Source organism: Garra rufa, chromosome 22 (assembly GCF_049309525.1).
Source record: "Garra rufa chromosome 22, GarRuf1.0, whole genome shotgun sequence".
Classification (NCBI taxonomy): Eukaryota; Metazoa; Chordata; class Actinopteri; order Cypriniformes; family Cyprinidae; genus Garra; species Garra rufa.
In genome coordinates this window covers 34,582,057-34,602,235 of record NC_133382.1, presented here as the reverse complement: position 1 = coordinate 34,602,235, position 20,179 = coordinate 34,582,057, and the positions used below count along the sequence as shown (strand labels likewise).

The 20,179-nt window shown below is 36.3% G+C and overlaps 1 protein-coding gene across 1 annotated transcript in view; it reads left to right on the top strand.

The window, feature by feature from the left end:
* abca5 (ATP-binding cassette, sub-family A (ABC1), member 5) overlaps positions 1 to 20,179 on the top strand; it is a 33,169-nt gene that overhangs the window by 3,652 nt on the left and 9,338 nt on the right. Inside the window, exons 3-38 of the mRNA XM_073827926.1 lie at positions 3,096 to 3,285; positions 3,527 to 3,694; positions 3,878 to 3,975; positions 4,618 to 4,844; positions 4,938 to 5,079; positions 5,596 to 5,784; positions 6,453 to 6,600; positions 6,994 to 7,171; positions 7,463 to 7,521; positions 7,813 to 7,923; positions 8,059 to 8,234; positions 8,967 to 9,086; positions 9,175 to 9,313; positions 9,397 to 9,487; positions 11,123 to 11,262; positions 11,704 to 11,823; positions 12,332 to 12,533; positions 12,667 to 12,833; positions 12,913 to 13,040; positions 13,871 to 14,008; positions 14,094 to 14,207; positions 14,522 to 14,692; positions 15,380 to 15,493; positions 15,963 to 16,100; positions 16,204 to 16,272; positions 16,354 to 16,445; positions 16,614 to 16,737; positions 16,838 to 16,955; positions 17,039 to 17,130; positions 17,212 to 17,387; positions 18,144 to 18,219; positions 18,325 to 18,419; positions 18,557 to 18,676; positions 19,210 to 19,362; positions 19,528 to 19,607; positions 19,686 to 19,741. Coding sequence (XP_073684027.1) covers positions 3,096 to 3,285; positions 3,527 to 3,694; positions 3,878 to 3,975; positions 4,618 to 4,844; positions 4,938 to 5,079; positions 5,596 to 5,784; positions 6,453 to 6,600; positions 6,994 to 7,171; positions 7,463 to 7,521; positions 7,813 to 7,923; positions 8,059 to 8,234; positions 8,967 to 9,086; positions 9,175 to 9,313; positions 9,397 to 9,487; positions 11,123 to 11,262; positions 11,704 to 11,823; positions 12,332 to 12,533; positions 12,667 to 12,833; positions 12,913 to 13,040; positions 13,871 to 14,008; positions 14,094 to 14,207; positions 14,522 to 14,692; positions 15,380 to 15,493; positions 15,963 to 16,100; positions 16,204 to 16,272; positions 16,354 to 16,445; positions 16,614 to 16,737; positions 16,838 to 16,955; positions 17,039 to 17,130; positions 17,212 to 17,387; positions 18,144 to 18,219; positions 18,325 to 18,419; positions 18,557 to 18,676; positions 19,210 to 19,362; positions 19,528 to 19,607; positions 19,686 to 19,741 — 4,719 coding nt within the window. The remainder of the gene's footprint in view (positions 1 to 3,095; positions 3,286 to 3,526; positions 3,695 to 3,877; positions 3,976 to 4,617; positions 4,845 to 4,937; positions 5,080 to 5,595; positions 5,785 to 6,452; positions 6,601 to 6,993; positions 7,172 to 7,462; positions 7,522 to 7,812; positions 7,924 to 8,058; positions 8,235 to 8,966; positions 9,087 to 9,174; positions 9,314 to 9,396; positions 9,488 to 11,122; positions 11,263 to 11,703; positions 11,824 to 12,331; positions 12,534 to 12,666; positions 12,834 to 12,912; positions 13,041 to 13,870; positions 14,009 to 14,093; positions 14,208 to 14,521; positions 14,693 to 15,379; positions 15,494 to 15,962; positions 16,101 to 16,203; positions 16,273 to 16,353; positions 16,446 to 16,613; positions 16,738 to 16,837; positions 16,956 to 17,038; positions 17,131 to 17,211; positions 17,388 to 18,143; positions 18,220 to 18,324; positions 18,420 to 18,556; positions 18,677 to 19,209; positions 19,363 to 19,527; positions 19,608 to 19,685; positions 19,742 to 20,179) is intronic.

Sequence of the window (20,179 nt, the reverse complement as noted above, 5' to 3'; positions counted from 1 at the left end):
CTGCGTGAACTGTTTTTTTTATGGTTCAAGGCAGTTAGGGTATGTCTAAAAACTTCCATCTCATTTTCGTTCCCATCGTCAAAATCATCCTTCATGGCTGCAGAAGTACCGACCCAGTGTTTACAAAGTGAACATGCAAAGAACATCAGATGCCCTTTACAAAAAAATAGGTAAAACAGCGATGTAGGATGATTTTGAAGTTGAAGAAGAAAACGAGATGGGGGAGTTTTTTTTTTGACAGACCCTAACTGTATTGACCCGGATTACACAGACTATTTGAGGTTAAAAGAATGTATATAGTCAGTTTGTTTCAAAAATGACAGATCGTTTCGCTAGATAAGACCCTTCCTCGGCTGAGATCATTTAGAGCCCTTTAAAGCTGCATTTAAACTGCACTTTAGAAGTTCAGATTTGGGGGCACCATAAAAGTCCACTATATGGAGATAATTCCGGAAATGTTTTCCTCAAGAAACATAATTTCTTTACGACTGAAAAAAGAAAGACATTAACATCTTGGATGATTAAGGGGTGAGTAAATTATCTGTACCTTTTTGTTCTGGAAGTGAACTAATACTTTTAAGAAGGTCCTGCAGGTCCTTAAAGTCCTGCAGCAATGTGGCCTTAATCACAACTGTTTACCTCAGGTTCCTCCAGAGGGAATTTTTCTGTAATAAGTGTATGTATGTCACCTTTGATAAGAGCGTCTGCTAAATGAGCAGTGCAAAATTATAGTTACCCTGACTACTTTATAAAATCACAAGACTTAGCTGTCTTAAAACTGATGTTATGTTGTAATTCCCTTCCATCTGGATGAAATCCTCTTCCATCCACTTTGTTGACTCTTTCCTCCCCAGCAGGTTGTTTATATTTTGATTCAGAAAGAGAAAAGACAAAAAAATCCTCCAAGTTGTTCCCCCCTTTTTTGTCTTCTGTTCATGTGGTCATGTATTTTTTTATGTAAGGTAACTTTCTTTAATGTATTTTTAATCGCTCTCTGCTTCCTGTTTGTTTGGTTAAAAGCCGCATAAGAGTTTTTGAGAATTAAAAGGCTGTTAATGGATTCCACTAGTTCATGTCGTCACCTACCGTCAATACTTAAGTACTTTTAAACCGACTTTGTAAAGGGAAAATTGTCATGAGCCATTATGGAATGCGGTTGGAAATGGAGCAAAATGAATTGCATTATGAAGTAGTCATGGTTGGGATTTTTGCCAGCGGTTGTCATCTTTGTATTGATTTTCCTGGAGGTGGAGATGCTGAAGCAAGTTATATTGTTCTGAGTTCCTGGTTATAGTGGGCTTTATGTATGTAGGTCAAGCATAATTCAGTCAGTATAGTGTTTTAACACTATGCAGCAAAACCTTTATCAGACACAGATAGAATACTGTTCAAAAGTTTGGACTGAGTGAGTCTTTTTGTGCTCACCAATCTGCATTTATTTAATCAAACATAAGGGGAAATAATATCACTATTTAAAATGTTTTTTTTTATTATTATATGTGACCCTGGACCACAAAACCAGTCATAAGGTTAAATTTTACAAAACTGAGATGTATACATCATATGAAAGCTCAATAAATAAGCTTTCTATTGATGTATGGTTTGTTAGGATAGGACAATATTTGGCCGAGATGCATCTATTTGAAAATCTGGGCTCTGAGGGTGCAAAAAAATCAAAATACTGAGAAAATCACCTTTAAAGTTCTCCAAATTAAGTTCTTAATGCATATTACTAATCAAAATTTACATTTTGATATGTTTACAGTAGGAATTTGACAAAAAATCTTCATGGAACATGATCTTTACTTAATTTCCTATTGATTTTTGGCATAAAAGAAAAATCTATAATTTTGACCCATACTATGTATTTTTGGCTATTGCTACAAATATACCCCAGCGACTTAAGACTGGTTTTGTGGTCCAGGGTCACATATTATATTTTGAAATGAAATTATTTCTATGATTATTTCTTCAGTGTCGCATGATCCTTCAGAAATCATTCTGATATGTGATCCTGGACCACAAAACCATCCCATCTTAAATAGCACGGGTATATTTGTGGCAATATCCAGTAATCTATTTTTATTTTATGCCAAAAATCATTAATTAGGATATTAAGTAAATATCATGGTCCATGAAGATATTTTGTAAATTTCCTAATGTAAATATATCAATTTACTTTTTCATTAGTGATATGCATTGCTAAGAACTTCATTTGGACAACTTTAAAGGTGATTTTCTCAAAATTTAGATTTTTTGCACACTCTCTGATGTATCTTGGCCAAACATTGTTCTATACTAACAAACCATACATCAATGGAAATCTTTTTTTTTTTTTTTTCAGCTTTCAGATGGTGTATTCAATTTATTTTTCAGTGTTGAAAACAGCTTAATTTTATTTTTCTGGAAAATTATGCCGTTTTTTATTTTTATTTTATTTTATTTTTTTTTTTAGAAATGGAAAATATGATATAAATATATAAATACAGTCTTTTTTTAATCCTTGCTGAAAAAAAAAATTAATATTAATAAAAAAAGTAATAATAATCGTACTGATCCCAAACTTTTGAGCGGTAGTGCACACTTGCAAAAACATTACAATTTTAACATTTTTAATAATACAGTCTATTTGACTAATCGAAATTAGTATTAAAATTCTGTAATCATGAAATCAGCATCGTTTTTTAATGTCTTAAAAATGAATTCCGCAGAACTTTTTGCAGCAAACATTGTAGTGCACATCCTCCAGGCACATTAAAAGCTAAACTCATGTCATGGTCTAGCAAATAAGCCCAGAGGGATGATTGGAAAACCCTCACTGGCAGTTGTGTGTTTATGGCCTCCCTAAGGCAGCAAATCAAGAGCTGTAGCTTTGAGAACATAACAATATGGATTTTTTTTTTTCTGAGTTACCTCTAAAGTTATATATTTTTAAAACCATATGATTAATTGTAATAATTTTATACTTTAAAAATAGCTTTTATTTTATTTGTTTCAAATCGATTAATTTTTATTTTTGTGTATTTCACACAATATTTCCATCTCAAATTTGAATTGTTCCTCCTTTTTTTTTTTTTTTTTTTTTTCCTTTGCAGGAGCTAATCTTGCCTTTGCTGCTCCTGGGCCTCCTCATCCTCATTAGCACCCTCAACCCTCATGTCTCATATGGCAGTATCAGCACCAAGGAACTGGAGTATGAACGGGACCTGTCATTCAAAGGTCTCGGCTACACCCCCATCAACAATGTCACCAGTCACATCATGGACGAGGTGGCACGGGAACTGTGTAAGTCTGAAGAATGTCTTTCTTTAATACTTTTTTTTTTTTTTACATTTAAATTGTATAAATTTTTGCTGTTTATTTTGACAAAATCACAGATTTAGAACATTATACTGATTCCTCATTTAAAGCAAACGTCTTTAAATGAATGCTTTACTAATAATTAATCGTGAGGTTGCATTGACTCTGCTGGTTTACTCGCTCTGTGCATTTCTTTTCATTTGTTTGTTTTTGTTTTCATCCTCAGCTATGAATGAGCGATTAGAGATGTTCTCCACCGAGCAAGAATTGGAGAATGCCAGTCTTTATGAACCGGATGGCTTTGTAGGAGTGGTCTTCTTGGATTCAATGTCGTACCGTCTGCGATTCCCGTACAACCAGCTCCCCCTGCCTAGCGACTTCACCGAATCCATAAGTGAGAATCACTCAGTGTTGAAGTCATAAAGCCACAGCAGCTGTGGCACCTGATTTAGCTGCTTCTTTGGTTAATTGGTGACCTCCTTTTTAATGCAAATGACATTCACTTTGTAACCGTTTGATCTGTAATGAAGGGAACGGGTATGACGGATAATTTTTTTTTTTTCTCTCTGATCCACAGCAAGCTGTTACACAAACTATGTCAACTGCCGTGCCGCCAACTACTGGTATTCTGGATTCATACGCCTGCAGTCTCTCATCGATGCTGCCATTATACAGGTTTGAAATGGCATGGATGAATAATTTATTGGTATTTAAGCATTGTAGCATTAATAGGCAGTGAATGCATCTGCCTGCTGAAGTCTGGCCATATACTAACATTTAAAAATTTTGGCTCAGTAAACATTTTTAAAACTTTTTTTGTCTTTACATGATCCTTTCTTACACAATCCAATCATTCTAATATGCTGATATACTGCTTACACTGCAACTATTTGAAAAAATAAACAGTCTGAGGGTGCAAAAAAACCAAAATACTAAGAAAATCGATTTTAAAGTTGTCCAAATGAAGTTCTTAGCAATGCATATTACTATTCAAAAATTAAGTTTTGATATATCTACGGTAGGAAGTTTACAAAATATCTTCATGGAACATGATCTTTACTTAATATCCTAATGATTTTTGGCATAAAAGAAATATCTATAATTTTGACTCATACAATGTGTTTTTGGCTGTTGCTACAAATATACCTGTGCTACTTAAGACTGGTTTTGTGTTCCAGGGTCACATTTTTGTGTAAACCGTGATGCATGTTTTTGCAGGATTATTTATTAAAGAGATTTTTTTTGTAATATTAAGTCAATGCAAAGTTCTTTTGACATGATTTTTGCTTCTGTAATAACATCTTCATTTTTTTGCAGATGAAGACCAAACGTCCCGTGTGGAACGAATTAAAAGTGCGTGCAGTGATGATGGGACATCCGGGTTCGGTGGAGGTCCAGAAGTTCCCTCACGCCCTCATCTCAATATACCTAGTGCTGGCATTTACACCTTTTGTCTCCTTCCTCATTGTCAATGTGGCAGCTGAAAAAGAGCAGCGGCTGAAAGACACCATGGGCATGATGGGATTATATGACTCTGCCTTTTGGTGAGTGTGTTCACTCGTAGGACCTTTTGTAATTCATAGCCAATTTGAATGTAAAAATGCTCACTTTGTAAAATGTTCTTTTGCTTTCTTTAGGCTTTCATGGGGCCTTCTCTATGCTGCTCTAGTGACAACCATGTCCATTCTCATGGCTGTTATAGCAACCTACACACCTCTGTTCTCCAACAGCAACTTCTTTGTCATCTTCCTCCTAATTTTCCTCTATGGAATATCCTCTGTAAGTCCTAGCAACCCTCCAGTCACATCCTGAACAATAGCGACTCAAAGCTTTAGAGAGTGCAAAGCCATTTAAATGGCCGTGCACTCATTTGGCCTCAGGTCTCGATTTCTGCCAACAGTGAGAGTAGTCATGTGAGTGACAGGCTAATCTGAGTTATATTGAATATGTTATTAGTTTTCATTTTCGTTTTCCGAGGCTAAATTGCTTTCTGCTGCGTTGGTTTTCTTTTGCGTCAGCGGGGTGTGACTGTACTGGTAAAATGACAGAAAGCAAGCTTTTTTCTTTCAAGAAAGCATTAGCCACAAAGTTGTGTCAGCATTAAAGTGTATTTTTCTTCAAGAAGTGATACCGCATTTGCAAATTATTTCCATAATGTGACATTTCTAAAGAGAGCAGGATATTCAACAAGAACAAAATGCTGGACAGGTCTTGGGTTTTATCCATTGGGAATTGATTGTGTTGTGAAAAGTGGTGTCTATGTAAATATAATTTTTTCCTTACTTACTCCTACAGATTTTCTTCTCCTTCATGTTGACCCCTTTATTTAAGAAGCCCAAGTTTGCAAGTACAGTGGGCTCCATGCTGACAGTGGTGTTCGGATGTCTGTCTCTCTTCACTGTACTAATGAGAGATTTCCCCCAGTCAGCCGTGTGGCTCCTCTGCCTTCTGTCTCCCAGCGCCTTCTCTATCGGCATCGCCCAGGTAACACGCTTTTCCACAAACGCACTCCATGGTCTCCATGGTTTAATGACCATCACCTAGGTTATAGGACCCTTTGCCAAGAAACGCATATGAGAACAGTGATTATTTGAATAACAAATTGGTAGCTCTTTGGTCTAGAACATTTTTCACACATGCATGTTCAAAGTATTTTATGTACAGTTCTGTTGAAAGTTTAGAACTTTATTTATCAAAGAATCCTGAAAAAAATGCATCACAGATTCCACAAAAAAACTAAGCAGCATAAATGATTTCATCATAGATAATCAGAAATGTTTCTTGGCCAGCAAATCGGCATATTCAGATCATGTGATACTAAAATATAAAATTTTCACTATTACATTTTTTTTCTTTTTTTTTAACTGAATTTTTACTTCTTACGTTAAAAACAAGCCATATTTTAGGTCGATAAATGATAGGTGAGCATTTGGATGTCCTGCCCAGTGTACTATATTACCACATTCACCAGCCGTTAACTGCGTGAATTCGCCACTTTCTGCAATTGTTTTATTTATTTATTTTTTTTGTGACTAAACATTTTGGTTGACCAAGCCTGCCGACTATTAGTGGGCAGCCCTAGTAAACAAAGAAAAGTCAAAAATACCATATATGATATAAAGTGTATATTGTGGTGCTGTTTGTATGTGTAGGTGGTGTATCTGGAAGCTCAAGGGGACGGCGCAGTGTTTTCTACTCTGGGCAATGGTCCTCACGCCCTCTATGTTCCTATGGTCATGCTGTTCCTGGACTGCGTTCTCTACCTGCTTTTAGCCATTTACCTAGACCAAGTGCTACCAGGTGACAGCTAGAGTCAAAGCATTTTGCATAAACAGTTTAGTGCCACAGAACTTATCTTTGTATTTTAGTAGCGTTCCAGTTCTTAACAGTGTTTATATTCACATGTCGTATACAAATTTATACCAATGCAAATTCAGTTGCATAGCTTGGAAGCAGGACTGTGTTAGTTCACTGTCCATTTAATGTGGCTTTAAAATGATTTTGATGCTTTTTTTTTTTACACTGTAAATGCAACAGTTTGTTCTCAGAAAAGGTTTAAAAACATTTGCAGGTGCCATAAAAATCATTATGTAGCTGCATTAAAATAATATACACACATTTTTGATAGTTACTACTTAACTGGAATGGAATTGTGTGTGACCTTCCCTTATAAATTACCATTTCTCCTTTCAGGTGAGTTTGGCACAAGGCGCTCAATGCTGTACTTCCTACAGCCATCCTATTGGTCAAAGCGGAGGAAGCGCTATGTGGAGGTGAGCTCTGTGTACGAGGGCGAGGTCAACGGAACCCCTCTGAATGATGAATCGGTGGAGGCGGTTTCTCCTGAGTTTAGAGGCAAAGAGGTTATCAGGTTCGGACTTTTATCCATCTATTGTCATATTGGGTTTTTTGGTTCAGTATGTTTATTTTAATTTTTTTAATTTTATATTTATTATATTGTGCTTTTTTTTTTTTTACATTATTTATTTTGCTTTATTTACATTTTTATAGTTTTTTTACTTTTTTATGTTTATTTTATTTTATATTTTGTTTATTTTTTTCACTTTTTGTTTTACATTATATTAGATTTATTTATTTTACTTCATTTTATATTATATTTCATTTTTGCGTATGTATTAATAATTTTTTTCAAATCTGTTAGGATCTGCAATATCCGTAAAATCTACCGAGAGAAAGACACCAAAGTAGAGGCTTTGAGAGGTGAGACTTCCCACCTGTGTGACACTTCCTTGTTTGTGTGATACACAAATAACATATGCATCCTCTTTCTCAGCATTTCAGCATTTGAGGACTAAATTACTGTTTGTATACTGTAGATAAAATGCTTATAGTCAGCACAAATAATATTTGCAAGCTATTTACCTCCATAGTACTAAACAGTCCCATAGTGCACATTATCTTGACTTGGTCTTAAAAAGTTGTTCATGACAAGATTGGCTGGATCTGATGTTTGGGTGAATGTTTTGTCTTCTGTCCATTTGTGATCTTAAGGTTTGACTTTTGACATCTATGAGGGTCAGATCACTGCCCTGCTTGGTCACAGTGGAGCAGGAAAATCCACCCTCATGAACATCCTGTGTGGCATTTGCCCCCCTACAGAAGGTCAGATATATAATGTGATGCATAGATGCCAATTTTGAATTTTTTTGTGAACACATCTACCTGTTACAGGGTCTCTATACTGAAGTTGTACTGCTGCTACACTCACGATTCTGCTGTTCTGTGTTTTACGCATAGGCACGGCAACTATCTATGGCTCTCCTGTGGCGGAGATAGCAGAGGGGGCCGAGATGAAACAGCTGGTTGGTATATGCCCCCAGTTCAACATCATCTTTGATGTGCTCACCGTAGAGGAACACCTGAGGATCTTTGCTGCCATCAAAGGGATCCTGCCCTCTGATATTGACGGTGAGGTAGGAACTCCCAGTGGATCTAGAGACCACATCAGCTGACTGCGTGTTGACTCAATGTATGGGAAATTCAAAAGCAGTTTCCCATACAATGCATCAAAGAGCAGATCAGCTCCACTCTGCATGTTTAATTACATCCATTACACAGTGCAACAGTGACCACGTAAGTGGTCTTGGATGTAGAATTTTTTTTTTTTTTTTTTTTGTTCCGTAGATACACTACCATTCAAAGGTTTGGGAAGGGATATATATATATATATATATATATATATATATATATATATATATATATATATATATATATTTGTTTTAGGTTTGTGAAAGGAGTCTCTTATGCTTACAAAGGCTGCATTTATTTTAATTAAAAAAAAAAAAACAGAATAAGTAAATAAATGCAATTTAAAATAGCTGTTTACTATTTTAATATGTTTTAAAATCGAATTTATTCCTGTTATGGCTAAGCTGAATTTTCGTCAGCTTCAGTGTTACATAATCCTTCAAAAATCATCCTAATATGCTAATTTGCTTTAAAAATCGTGATGCATTTTTCAGGATTATTTGAATAGAAAATTCAAAAGAAAAGCATTTCTTGAAATAGAAATCTTTCATAACGATGTAAATCTTTTGATCAATTTAATGCATCCTCACTAAATAATTTACTGACTTTTAAATGGTAGAGAATTAAAAAAAATATCTTCAATAAATTTCTGTTTCTAACATATCTCTCTTTTTAAGGTGAGAAAAGTTCTAAAGGATCTGGATTTAGAAAAGATTATGGACGCCCAGGCGAAGAACCTGAGTGGAGGCCAGAAGAGGAAGCTCTCTGTGGGCATAGCAATTCTCGGAGACCCAAAGGTAAATGTCTGTCGGCTTATACCTTTGACTTCTTGATTCATTTGCTTATTTATCCTCCTCCCTTGATGTCCTTTTGCTTATGATTCAGATCCTTCTTCTGGATGAGCCTACGGCTGGTATGGACCCAGTGTCTCGGCACCAGGTCTGGTCCTTACTGAAGAGCCGTAGAGCAGGCAGAGTTACTGTACTCAGCACTCATTACATGGATGAGGCAGATATACTTGCAGGTACTGTTATCATTTTTCACCTTTCTTCCATCATTCATGTACATCTCAATTTCACACACCTCTGTGCGTTTTCTGTCACGCAGATCGTAAAGCTGTCATCTCTCAAGGACAACTGAAATGTGTTGGCTCCTCTTTGTACCTGAAGACTAAGTGTGGGGTTGGCTACCATCTTAGGTGAGTTCTTTAAAGAGTCTTAAGAAAAATATTTAAATATTTGCTATATAAATAAAGTGCCTTGCAAAAGAATTCATAACCCTTCTTTTTTTTTTTTTTTTACTTTGTTAAACTGTTTTAATTAATTTTTTTCACATCATTCTACACTCCATGCATCATAATGGCAAAGCAAAAAACAAGTTTTACATCTTTGCAAACTTATTAAAAATTAAAAACTGATTCCATTGCATAAGTATTCATACCTTATCTGGGACAGTTGAAATGTAGCTCAGGAGCATTCATATTGCTTGTAGATGTTACCACACTTAACCTGTGGCAAATTCAATTAAATAAGTATGATTTGGAAAGACAAACATCTTTTTAAAATAGTCTAACAGCTGAAAATGCATATCAGAGCAAAAACCAAGCCCTTAGGTAAAAGCTGTAGAGCTCAGAAACAGGATTGCATCAAGCCACAGATCTGGGGAAGAGTTCAGAAAAAATTCTGCAGTTCGCAGAAGCATGTAGACTCTGCTTAATGGAAGATGTTTGAAATGTCTAGGACTCTAACTAGAGCTGGCCTCCTGGCCAAACTGAGCAATTGATGGAGAAGGGCTTTGGTTAGAGTGGTGACCAAGATCCTGATGGTCACTCTAGTTGAGCTCCATGATCATGTGGAGATATGTAGGAGAAACTTACAGAAAGGCAAACATCACTGCAACACTCCACCGATCTGCGCTTTATGGCAGTGTGGCAAGACTCAATCCTCTCCTCAGTGAAGACGCATGAAAACACAGTTGGAATTTGCAAAAAAGCATCTAAAGGACCCTCTGACTGTGAGAAGGCACTGCTCATCACCTGCAGAGTACCATCACAAAAGTAAAGTGTGCTGGTAGCAGCCTCATGCTGTGGGGATGTTTTTCAGCGGCAGGGACTGAGGGACTCGTCAGAGTAGAAGAAAAGCTCAGTTCACCAAAATATTGAGATATTGAGCCTTAATGACAACCTAGTCCAGAGTATTCAGAACCTCAGACTGGGCAGAAGGTTCACCTTCCAACAGGACATTGACCCTAAGCACACAGCAAGATTGGCTTACAGACAACTTGAGTAGTCCAGCCAGAGCCTGGGCTTGAACCTAATCAAAAATTTCTGGACAACCTGAAAATGTGCGTCTGTCCCCATCCGACCTGACAGAGCTTGAGAGTTGAAGAAGTGAGGTCAAAAATGGCAGATTATTGCCAAATGCTGATGTGCTAAGCTTGTTGCGTCATACCAAAAAAAAAAAAAAAAAAAGACTAGAGGCTGTAAAGGTGCTTCAGATAAGTACTGAGTTAGAGATATGAATACTTATGCAATGTACTTAGTTTATATATATATATATATATATATATATATATATATATATATATATATATATATTTACAAAGTTGTAACAATTCTGTTTTGGCTTTGTCATAAAGGTGTATGGACTGTAGATTATTGTGGAGAAAAATAAATTTAAAGCAGTTTAACATAAGGCTGCAACATAACAAAATGTGAAAAAAAATACACATCTGGTGTGTGTATATATATGTAAATTCTATATCTAGAATTTTTCTTCTTCCTGTCACCCATTGCTGCTGCTACATTAACACTGTCATTCTAAACCTCCTCTAGAATGTCTGTAACTGAAGGCTGTGAAGTGGAGAACATCACATCACTGGTCAAGCAGCATGTTCCCAAGGCTCAGTTGTCAAGGCAGCAAGAGGCTGAGCTTACATTCACATTGCCTTTCGAGAGCATGGACACTTTCCCAGGTCTCGCTTCTATTTGCCCTCATGTCACCATCTGCTATGTGCCACGCTGCCAAATGCCCTGTGGAGCAACAGATTGTTTCATGTTTTCACCCAGACTGTGATGGTGTTTTATTGGGGCTATTTTATTTAGATTTTTTAAAATAGATTTATTGTCTGTATCCTTGTTATATGAAGTCTATGATATTGGTGGAGTGTTTACTTCCTGCTTACAGTTTGATTTATTCTCTTTCATATCATTCCAAACCTGTATGACAAAAAGAAAAATCCTTTTTTGTTCTATGGAAGAAACAAAATCATATAGGTTTGGATTGACATGAGGGTTAGTAAATGTTGATTCTTTTTTGGCATGCGGTTAGTTTTCTTGTTTTTTGCAATCCAAAAATATCAACAATTCCTATGGTTACTGAACTCTTCTCGCCTCTCACTCAAATTGCACTCCAGGGCTGTTTGCGGAGCTGGACTGTCGACCTGACCTGGGTATCATTAACTACGGTGTCTCCATGACAACGTTAGAGGACGTATTCTTGCGTCTGGAGGCAGAGGCAGAGGTGGATCAGGCTGGTAAGATAACCACCTACCTAAACCGCTTCAAAGCATTTCTCTGTTCAGAATGGCAGTTTAAGAGCAGCTGCTGCGATTTTACCATTTGACATAAACTCATGAAACTAATCCGTGTTACAATGAACCAAAATAGTGAAGTTCTCAAGGTAAAACGCCCACTTTATCTGTGTGTTCGGTAACACTTTACAATAAGGTTCGTTAGTTAACATTAGTTAACCACATTAGTTAACATGAACTGCACTTATACAGCATTTATTAATCTTTGTTAATGTTAATTTGAACATTTACTAATACATTATTAAAATCTTGTTAACATTAGTTAATGCAGCGTGAACTAACATGAACAAACAATGAACAACTGTATTTCTGTTAACTAACGTTAATAAAGATTAGTAAATACAGTAACAAATGTATTCCTCATGGTTAGTTCATGTTAGTTAATACATGAACTAATGTTTAACTAATGAACCTTATTGTAAAGTGTTACCGTGTGTTCCTTCATTGGTAGACTACAGTGTGTTTAACCAAGAAAAGGTGGAGGACGAGGGAGATGCGTCGTCTATGGATGACACAGATCAGCGGCTGCTGACGTTTTCAGACAGCAGGCAGGATGCAGTAACAGGACGTGCCCTCTGGAGGCAGCAGTTTAAAACAGTGGCCTGGCTGCACATGCTCAACCTGCAAAGAGAGAGAAAACCTATCATATACAAGTGAGCAAATCCTTGCAAGTACTAGTTGATCATGTTTGCCTTTCGGTAGTACAAATGTGTTCAAAAACATTAAATCTTACAGAAAAGAATTTTTAATTATCTGTATAATTCATGTGTTCTCTCTTTTACCCAGTTTGACACTGTTCCTGGTTTTCTTATCTGCAATGCTGATCCTCTCCGTGGCCACGGGAAACATTCAGATTCATTCTCCTGAAAGACTGTTTTCACCAATCTACCTGCTACGCCGCAATGAGGCTCCTCGAAAATACACCACCAGCCTGCTTGTGCAAAACTCCTCTGGTCAGTGACAGTTCTTGCTATATTGACAATCCACATGAATTCACAACTTGGTTAATGTGAAAACTGTGTGTTCTGGTAGATTCTGACCTGTCAGGGTTCATCCACAATCTGGAGTCTCAGGACATTAAAGTGGAAATGATGAAAAAACCGGACTACATGTCTGCTGCACCTGTCAGTGCCGCCATTAATGTGACTGGATACAGTAAGGTGAGCAAGAGGTTTCATGCCAGTGAAATTGGTTAAAGGAGTTGTTCACTTCCAGAACAAAATTTTTTAGATGTACTCACCCCCTTGTCATCCAAGATGTTTATGTCTTTCTTTCTTCAGTCATAAAGAATTTTTTTTGGAGAAGAAGAAAACATTTCAGGTTTTTTCTCTTTATATAGTGGACTTCAAACGATCCCAAACGCGGATGTAAGTTATCCCAGGTGAGGAAGAAGGGTCTTATCTAACGAAACGATCGGTTATTTTGTTTAAAAAAAAAAAATTACAGTTTATATACTTTTTAACCTCAAACGCTTATCTTGTCTAGCTCTGCATGAACTGCTTTTTCCGGTTCAGGGCAGTTAGGGCTGAAAAAGCCCCATCTCATTTTCTCCGTCAGCTTCATAATCGTCCTACATCACTTTTTTTTTTTTTTTCCATGTTCACTTTGCAAACACTGGGTCAGTACTTCTTCAGTGATGTAGGATGATTTTGAAATAATTTTTGAAGTTGAGGGAGAAAATAAGATGGGAGTTCTATGAGATGGGATCTACCCTAACTGTCTTGAACCGGGAAAAAAAAAAACAGTTCAGGCAGAGCAAGACAAGATGAGCTTTTGAGGTAAAAAAAAAAAAAAATTCGTAATTTCTTTACGAATGAAGAAAGACAGACATGAACATCTTGGATGACAAGGGGGTGAGTACATTATCTGTAAATTTGTTCTGGAAGTGAACTTCTCATTTGAAAATTCTGTTAAATTAATTGAAACACTTGCTGTTCTTCGAAATGTTTATGTAACCCTTCTGTCTTCTCTCGTTGTTTCTCCATACCAGGATTTTACCTACATTTTAGCGTTTAACAGCACCACTGTGCACTCCTTGCCTATGACTGTCAATGTGCTCAGTAACGCCCTCCTGAGGGGCTTTAACGGCACTGGAAACATCAAAACATGGACTAAACCCTTTGACTATGTAAGTGTAGTGCATTAATACACTTAAGTCATTGTACATACATTGCTATTGTTGTGTCTAAAGCTATGTCTTGTCTGCGTTTTAGCAAATCCCAGATAAGACGTCCTATGCACTGGTTTACATTGAGGCTGTGATTCTTGGGATGCTGGCTGCTGGGATGCCAGCCTATTTTGCAATGGACCACACAAGAGACAAAGAGGTATATATGTGGGTTGTAACTTCATATAATGATGTTTTTTTGTTTTTTTTATTAATATTTTTATTCTGCAAGAATGCATTACACAAAAAATGACAAAGACGTTTTGCATTGTTGCAAAATATTTCTATTTTAAATTTTAAATGCATTAAAATTCTATTTTGCAGTTATTTTGAACTTCCCTGATAAAAGCAAATTTAGCATTAGAATGATTTCTGAAGGATCAGGACTTAACTCATATTTCAGTGTTGCTTTAAGAATGTTTTTTTTTACATTGAATGCAACCTCTGTCTTTTTTTTTTTTTTTTTTTTATCAGTTGAAGTGTCGCTCGACCCTAAGGATCTCTGGTCTTGTTCCTTCGGCGTACTGGTGCGGTCAGGCAGCTATTGATGTCCCTTTCTATTATCTTATCTTAATCTGTATGACCAGCACCCTGTTTGCCTTCCATTCTACAAACCTGCTAACCTCCCATAACATCATGGCTGTGGTAAGTAAACACTTCAGCCAGCTTACACTAGATTTTTTCTAAAAATTTAAAGAAGATATTTAATTCTGAATTTAAAATTTCTAGATAATTTACTCACCTCCATGTCATCCAAGATGTTTGTCTTTCTTTCTTCAGTCGAAAAGAAATTAAAATTTCTGAGGAAAACATTCCAGCATGTTTCTCCATATAGTGGACTTCAATGGGGATCAACTAGTTGAAGGTCCAAATTTCTGTTTCAGTGCAGCTTCAAAGGGTTCTACGTGATCCTAGCCGAGGAATAAGGGTTTTATTTAGTAAAACGCCCATTTAGTAAATTTCTATACTTTATAACCACAAATGCTCGTCATGCACTAGCTCTGGAATGCGTGTCTACAACACATTATGTAATCACATTGGAAAGGTCAGTTCTTTGTGTACAAAAAGCTGGGGTAGGGCGAAAAACTCCATCTCATGTTCTCATCCAACTGCAAAAGCGTTCGACATTGTTGTGTTACCTTCTTTTGTAAAGAGCACGTTCAAGTCCTTTGAAGCTGCGATCAAACTGCAATTTGGACCTTCAGCCCATTGATCCCCATTGAAGTCCACTATATAGAGACAAATCCTGAATTGTTTTCTTCTAAAACCTTAATTTGTTTTTGACTGAAAAACATGACAACAACTCCGCAACTACCTTTTCTCCATTTTCAGGCTCTGTGTCTGATTGGCTTTGCTCCAGCCATGGTTCTCTTCACATACTGCATCTCCTTCATGTTTGTCAGAGTCCAGAGCAATAGGGATTTCTTCTCAGTGGTCTCCATGATGGTGAGTCTTTCCCACAACCTTCAAATAATGTTAATAATAATAATAACAATAACAGCAAAGCGAGGTTCCTGTGGAAAACCTGGAAATATCAGGTTGTTCTAAAACCAGAATGCTCATACGATATGATACAATACTATTCAAGCAAATAATTTTTCAGTCAAAATGTGAAATTTGTCTTGTTACAGCAGGTTCAGTCACAATTGCAAGACTTTATCATGCAGACAAAAGACAGACTGGACCCTTACAAATAGAAAAAAAAATCACAACTTTTAAAAGCTCCTGTACAGATTTAATTTTTGTGTGAATATAATTCACAGGGTTTAATATTTTACTTATATTTAAAGCATCAAGCTCTGAAACGCATGGAAAGTCATTGTTCCAGTGGTGTGGAAACCTGAAAAATTATCTTTCGTATTCAGATGCATCTATAGGATAATAAAGTAATCCCTTTTTTTTTTTTCGTCCATAGTTGTGTGTGGTTTCTGCATCCATAGTGCAGCTGGCTCTTGTGAATGAGAATGCTGGTGTGGCTCGTCTCCTACACAATGCACTGTGTTTCTTCAGTCCACTTTACCCTCTTATGGGCTGCCTTAACTGCATTACCATGGTAACACTTTACGACTTACGGGACTCCATCTATTCGGTGTCTGAGAGCATAGATTAAATGTCCCTAATGTAATTAACCCTAATACAAGCCCTTTTCATTCTAGACCACCTTCCTTCAGTCTCCTCATGATGATGATTTCCTGTGGAAAAACCTCTTCATCTCTGTTGTATCTGTAAGTTACTGAAAATATAATTCCAATTTTCCAAAGTGTTATAATGTCGTCTGTTATACCAAAACTTTTTGTCTTCCATAGCCGTATATCCAGTGTATTCTGCTGCTCTTCACCCTGAGATGGTTTGAGATTAGATATGGAGGGAAGACCATGAAAAACGACCAACTCTGCAGGTCTGTCTTCATAAACTAAAATCCCAACTAAATTTTTACCTAAAGCCTCTGATCAGAAGTTGAACCACATCTGAGCTCCTATTTTGCCTGATTCACTTTGATTTGTATAAAGAATGGACCCGGGTCACTAAGAAATGGAGCTTGATCTCTGATCTCTTTGTTCTCTAGGATTTCCTCCCAAGCAAAGAGCAAAGCTCAGCGAAACCCAGAGGAGAACGTGAGTGAGGATGAGGATGTTCAGGTGGAGAAAGCTCGAGTGAAGGAGGCGTTGACTTGTCAGTGCTGTGAGGAGGTACAACCTCACTTTTCTGTAAATCGTAGACTCTTTAAGAATCTCAAATCACGTTAGTGTCTAAAAACATATCAAATTTGGAAAAATGTAACTTTTACAGAAACCGGTGGTAGTGGTGAGTAACCTCAGGAAACAGTACAAAGGCAAAAGGGAGGGATTTTCGCTCAACAAGAGAAGGAAAGTGGCCACTAAGAACATCTCCTTTTGTGTTCGCAAAGGTAGAGTCTGTCTCTGATCGAATTTACTGTAAGTAATTATTTTAAAGAGCAGGCAGATGTTAATGAAAATGGCCTGTTCTCAGGTGAGGTTTTGGGTCTGCTGGGACCAAATGGAGCAGGAAAGAGCACTATCATGCACATGCTGTCTGGAGACACTGATCCCACTGCTGGACAGGTTTGTCTTCTTAAATGAGTTTGTTTGAACAAATAAGGCGAGTTAAGTGTGTTCTGACTAAAGTTTGATATTTATTTTTAGATTCTGATGGGTGATTATGGCACAGACTTCCAACCAGTGGAAAACCCCTTGGAGCATGTAGGGTACTGTCCTCAGGTGAACCCTCTGTGGCCTAGAATTACTCTACAGGAGCACCTGGAGATCTATGCTGCTATCAAGGGGCTGCGTCAGCATGATATCCCAAACATCATTAAGCGGTACCAAATCTCTTCATTTAAAAATAAACAATAATAATAATAATTAGAAAAACTTAAATTTTACTTTACCATTCCAATTTTTTATTTTCATTTCTTTATTTTTAAGAAGTCGTTGTCTTAAAGGATCTTTTCATACCTAAAAGGGCATTTAAAAAGTTGAACTGTATTTTCTGTCACATTTAATTAATTTTTTAATATTTTATTTATTAACCACCGCAGTAGTAGTATTATTTTATTTACAAGTCTTAAATTATCTTGTTATACCTTAAAGGCAATTAAAAAAAGTTAAACACTTTTTTTTTTTTATGTTAAGATGTCCAAAGCTGCATTTATTTGAGGAAAAAAAACAGTAAAAAAAACAATGCATAAATAAATAAATGTTGTTTTGACAATTAATTTAACCATGTTGTATTTTAATATTTAATTTTTTTATTTTAAATTGTACATTTTAAATGTATTTTCTGTCACAATTAATCAATTTGCGAAGCATCTTAAAAAAATATAAATATTAAAAATATATATAATTTGTTCTTACTGACTCCAGAAAATCCATAAATCAAAGTTTTAAACAGTGCTTTTTACCACAGATTAGTAGCAGTAGTAGTATTATTTTAATTTTACAGTGAATAAAATTAAATACATTTTTATTAGTTGTTTAGTGTAATGTTGCAATGGGCCAGTAAATGTTGTCAGTCAACCAACCTTTAGCAAATCTGATTCACAGCAGTGTTCAAGGTTTAAATACTGTCTTCACAGTGTTGTCAGTGCTCTAGAGCTGAAGGATCATCTTTACAAGCAGGCAAAAAACTTGTCTGCAGGGCTAAAGAGGAAGGCAAGTAAAAAAAAAAAACATTAAATTTAATATCATTGTAAAAAAAAATATCTGACTTCGTTAAGCATTTTAGGCTTATTAACATCTTTATCTTTTTCATACTAGCTGTGCTTTGCACTAAGCATGCTGGGAAATCCTCAGATAGTTCTGTTAGACGAGCCATCTACAGGAATGGATCCAAAATCAAAACAGCGCATGTGGTAAAATTTACGTTTTATTATTATTTTTTTTATTTTTTTGTATTCTGAATGCTATGGTATATTTAGTCACTTTTTAAAGTCACATCTTGGAAAAAGAGGTCTGCAATAATGAACATTTCTGTGGTTCATTCCAAAAGGAGGGCAATCCGTGCCGCCTTTAAGAACAAACAGCGAGGAGCCCTATTGACCACACATTACATGGAAGAGGCCGAGGCTGTGTGTGACCGTGTGGCCATCATGGTTTCTGGTCAACTAAGGTGGGACTTTGAGCCAGTTAAATGTCTCAGGGTGCGGTCACACTGCACTTTTCGTTCCGTTGACTTCCATTCATACGCATGCGAATGCGTTAGACCGGAAACGCAAGCCTGTGCTAAATATTTTCGCATTTCGCTGCGTCTGAAAGTTCAAGCTTGGTGAACTCTGACCAACGAATTCGCATCACATGACTCTGTGTGACCAACAGGAGATCGATACGTCACAGCATGACCTCTAGCTGAATGAAAAGAACCTTAAATTTAAACATTTAAAACTGCAGCACTGCAGTAAAGTGTAATAGATTGTATGTTTTTACATTTAAATGTATTATTAGTGTCATGTGCTGAATTTAACTTTTTAAAAAGAAGCTGCTTAGCATGACGTCACATCACGACCGTTGCAGCAGCATCCGAAGGAATTTCGCATGCTCAAAGTCTAGTGTGACCGGGGCTTTAGTTGAAAATGGCATGGATTAACATGGCAAGCAATTAAAGCAAAAGAAACAGCATGTAACATGTTATGTTGCTCCCTGCAGGTGTATTGGCTCAATACAGCACTTGAAGGGAAAGTTTGGCAGAGGCTATAGCCTAGAGATTAATCTCAGGGAGGAGCTCATGGGTCTCCAGCAGGTAGCGCTGTTGCACAAAGAAATACTGAAGATATTTCCCCACGCTGCTCGTCAGGACAGGTGAGACTTGTCTTAATTTGGATTAGAAATTAAATTGGGGAAAGAAAAATGAGATGTCAGATTAAAGCAAACAACTGGAAATGTCTGACACAAGTAGAATGTAAAAACCTCTGGGAGTTAAGTAATTTTTTTTTTTGTGTGTGTGTGTGTTTGGGATCCTTGCAGTTTTGCCACTCTGGTGGTGTATAAAATCCCAATGGAAGATGTGAAGTCACTAGCCAAGTCATTTGCCCAGTTAGAAAATGGTAAGATGTGGACATAACTACACAGATTTTTATGAAGAATTAAAATACTATTTTGATCATTCTCTTCTTTCTTCACAGCTAAACAGAACTTTAATTTTGAAGAGTACAACTTCTCCCAATCAACTCTTGAACAAGTATGTCACAATGTGTTTTGGGAAAAAAATACTGCAAAATATTTAATTATTTTATTTAATTTATTTATACAGTACTAGTCAAAAGTTTTGTAATGTTTTTAAGGAAGTCCAAAGTACAGCAAAAACAGTAAAAATTTTGCAATGTTTTCACTGATTTAACGATTGTTTTCTATTTGAATATATTTTAATATGTAATTTATACCTGTGATTTCAAGCTGAGTGTTTGGCATCATTACTCCAGTCACATTATCATTCTTATATTTTGATTTGCTGCTCAAAAAACTATTATTATTATGATTATTATTATTACTGAAAACAGCAGAGTAGAAATTTTTTTTGGTGTCTTTGAATAGAGAAGAACATAATTTATCTGAAATGGAAATCTTTTGTAACATTATAAATGCCTTTATCACTTTTGGTCAGTTTAAAGCATCCTTG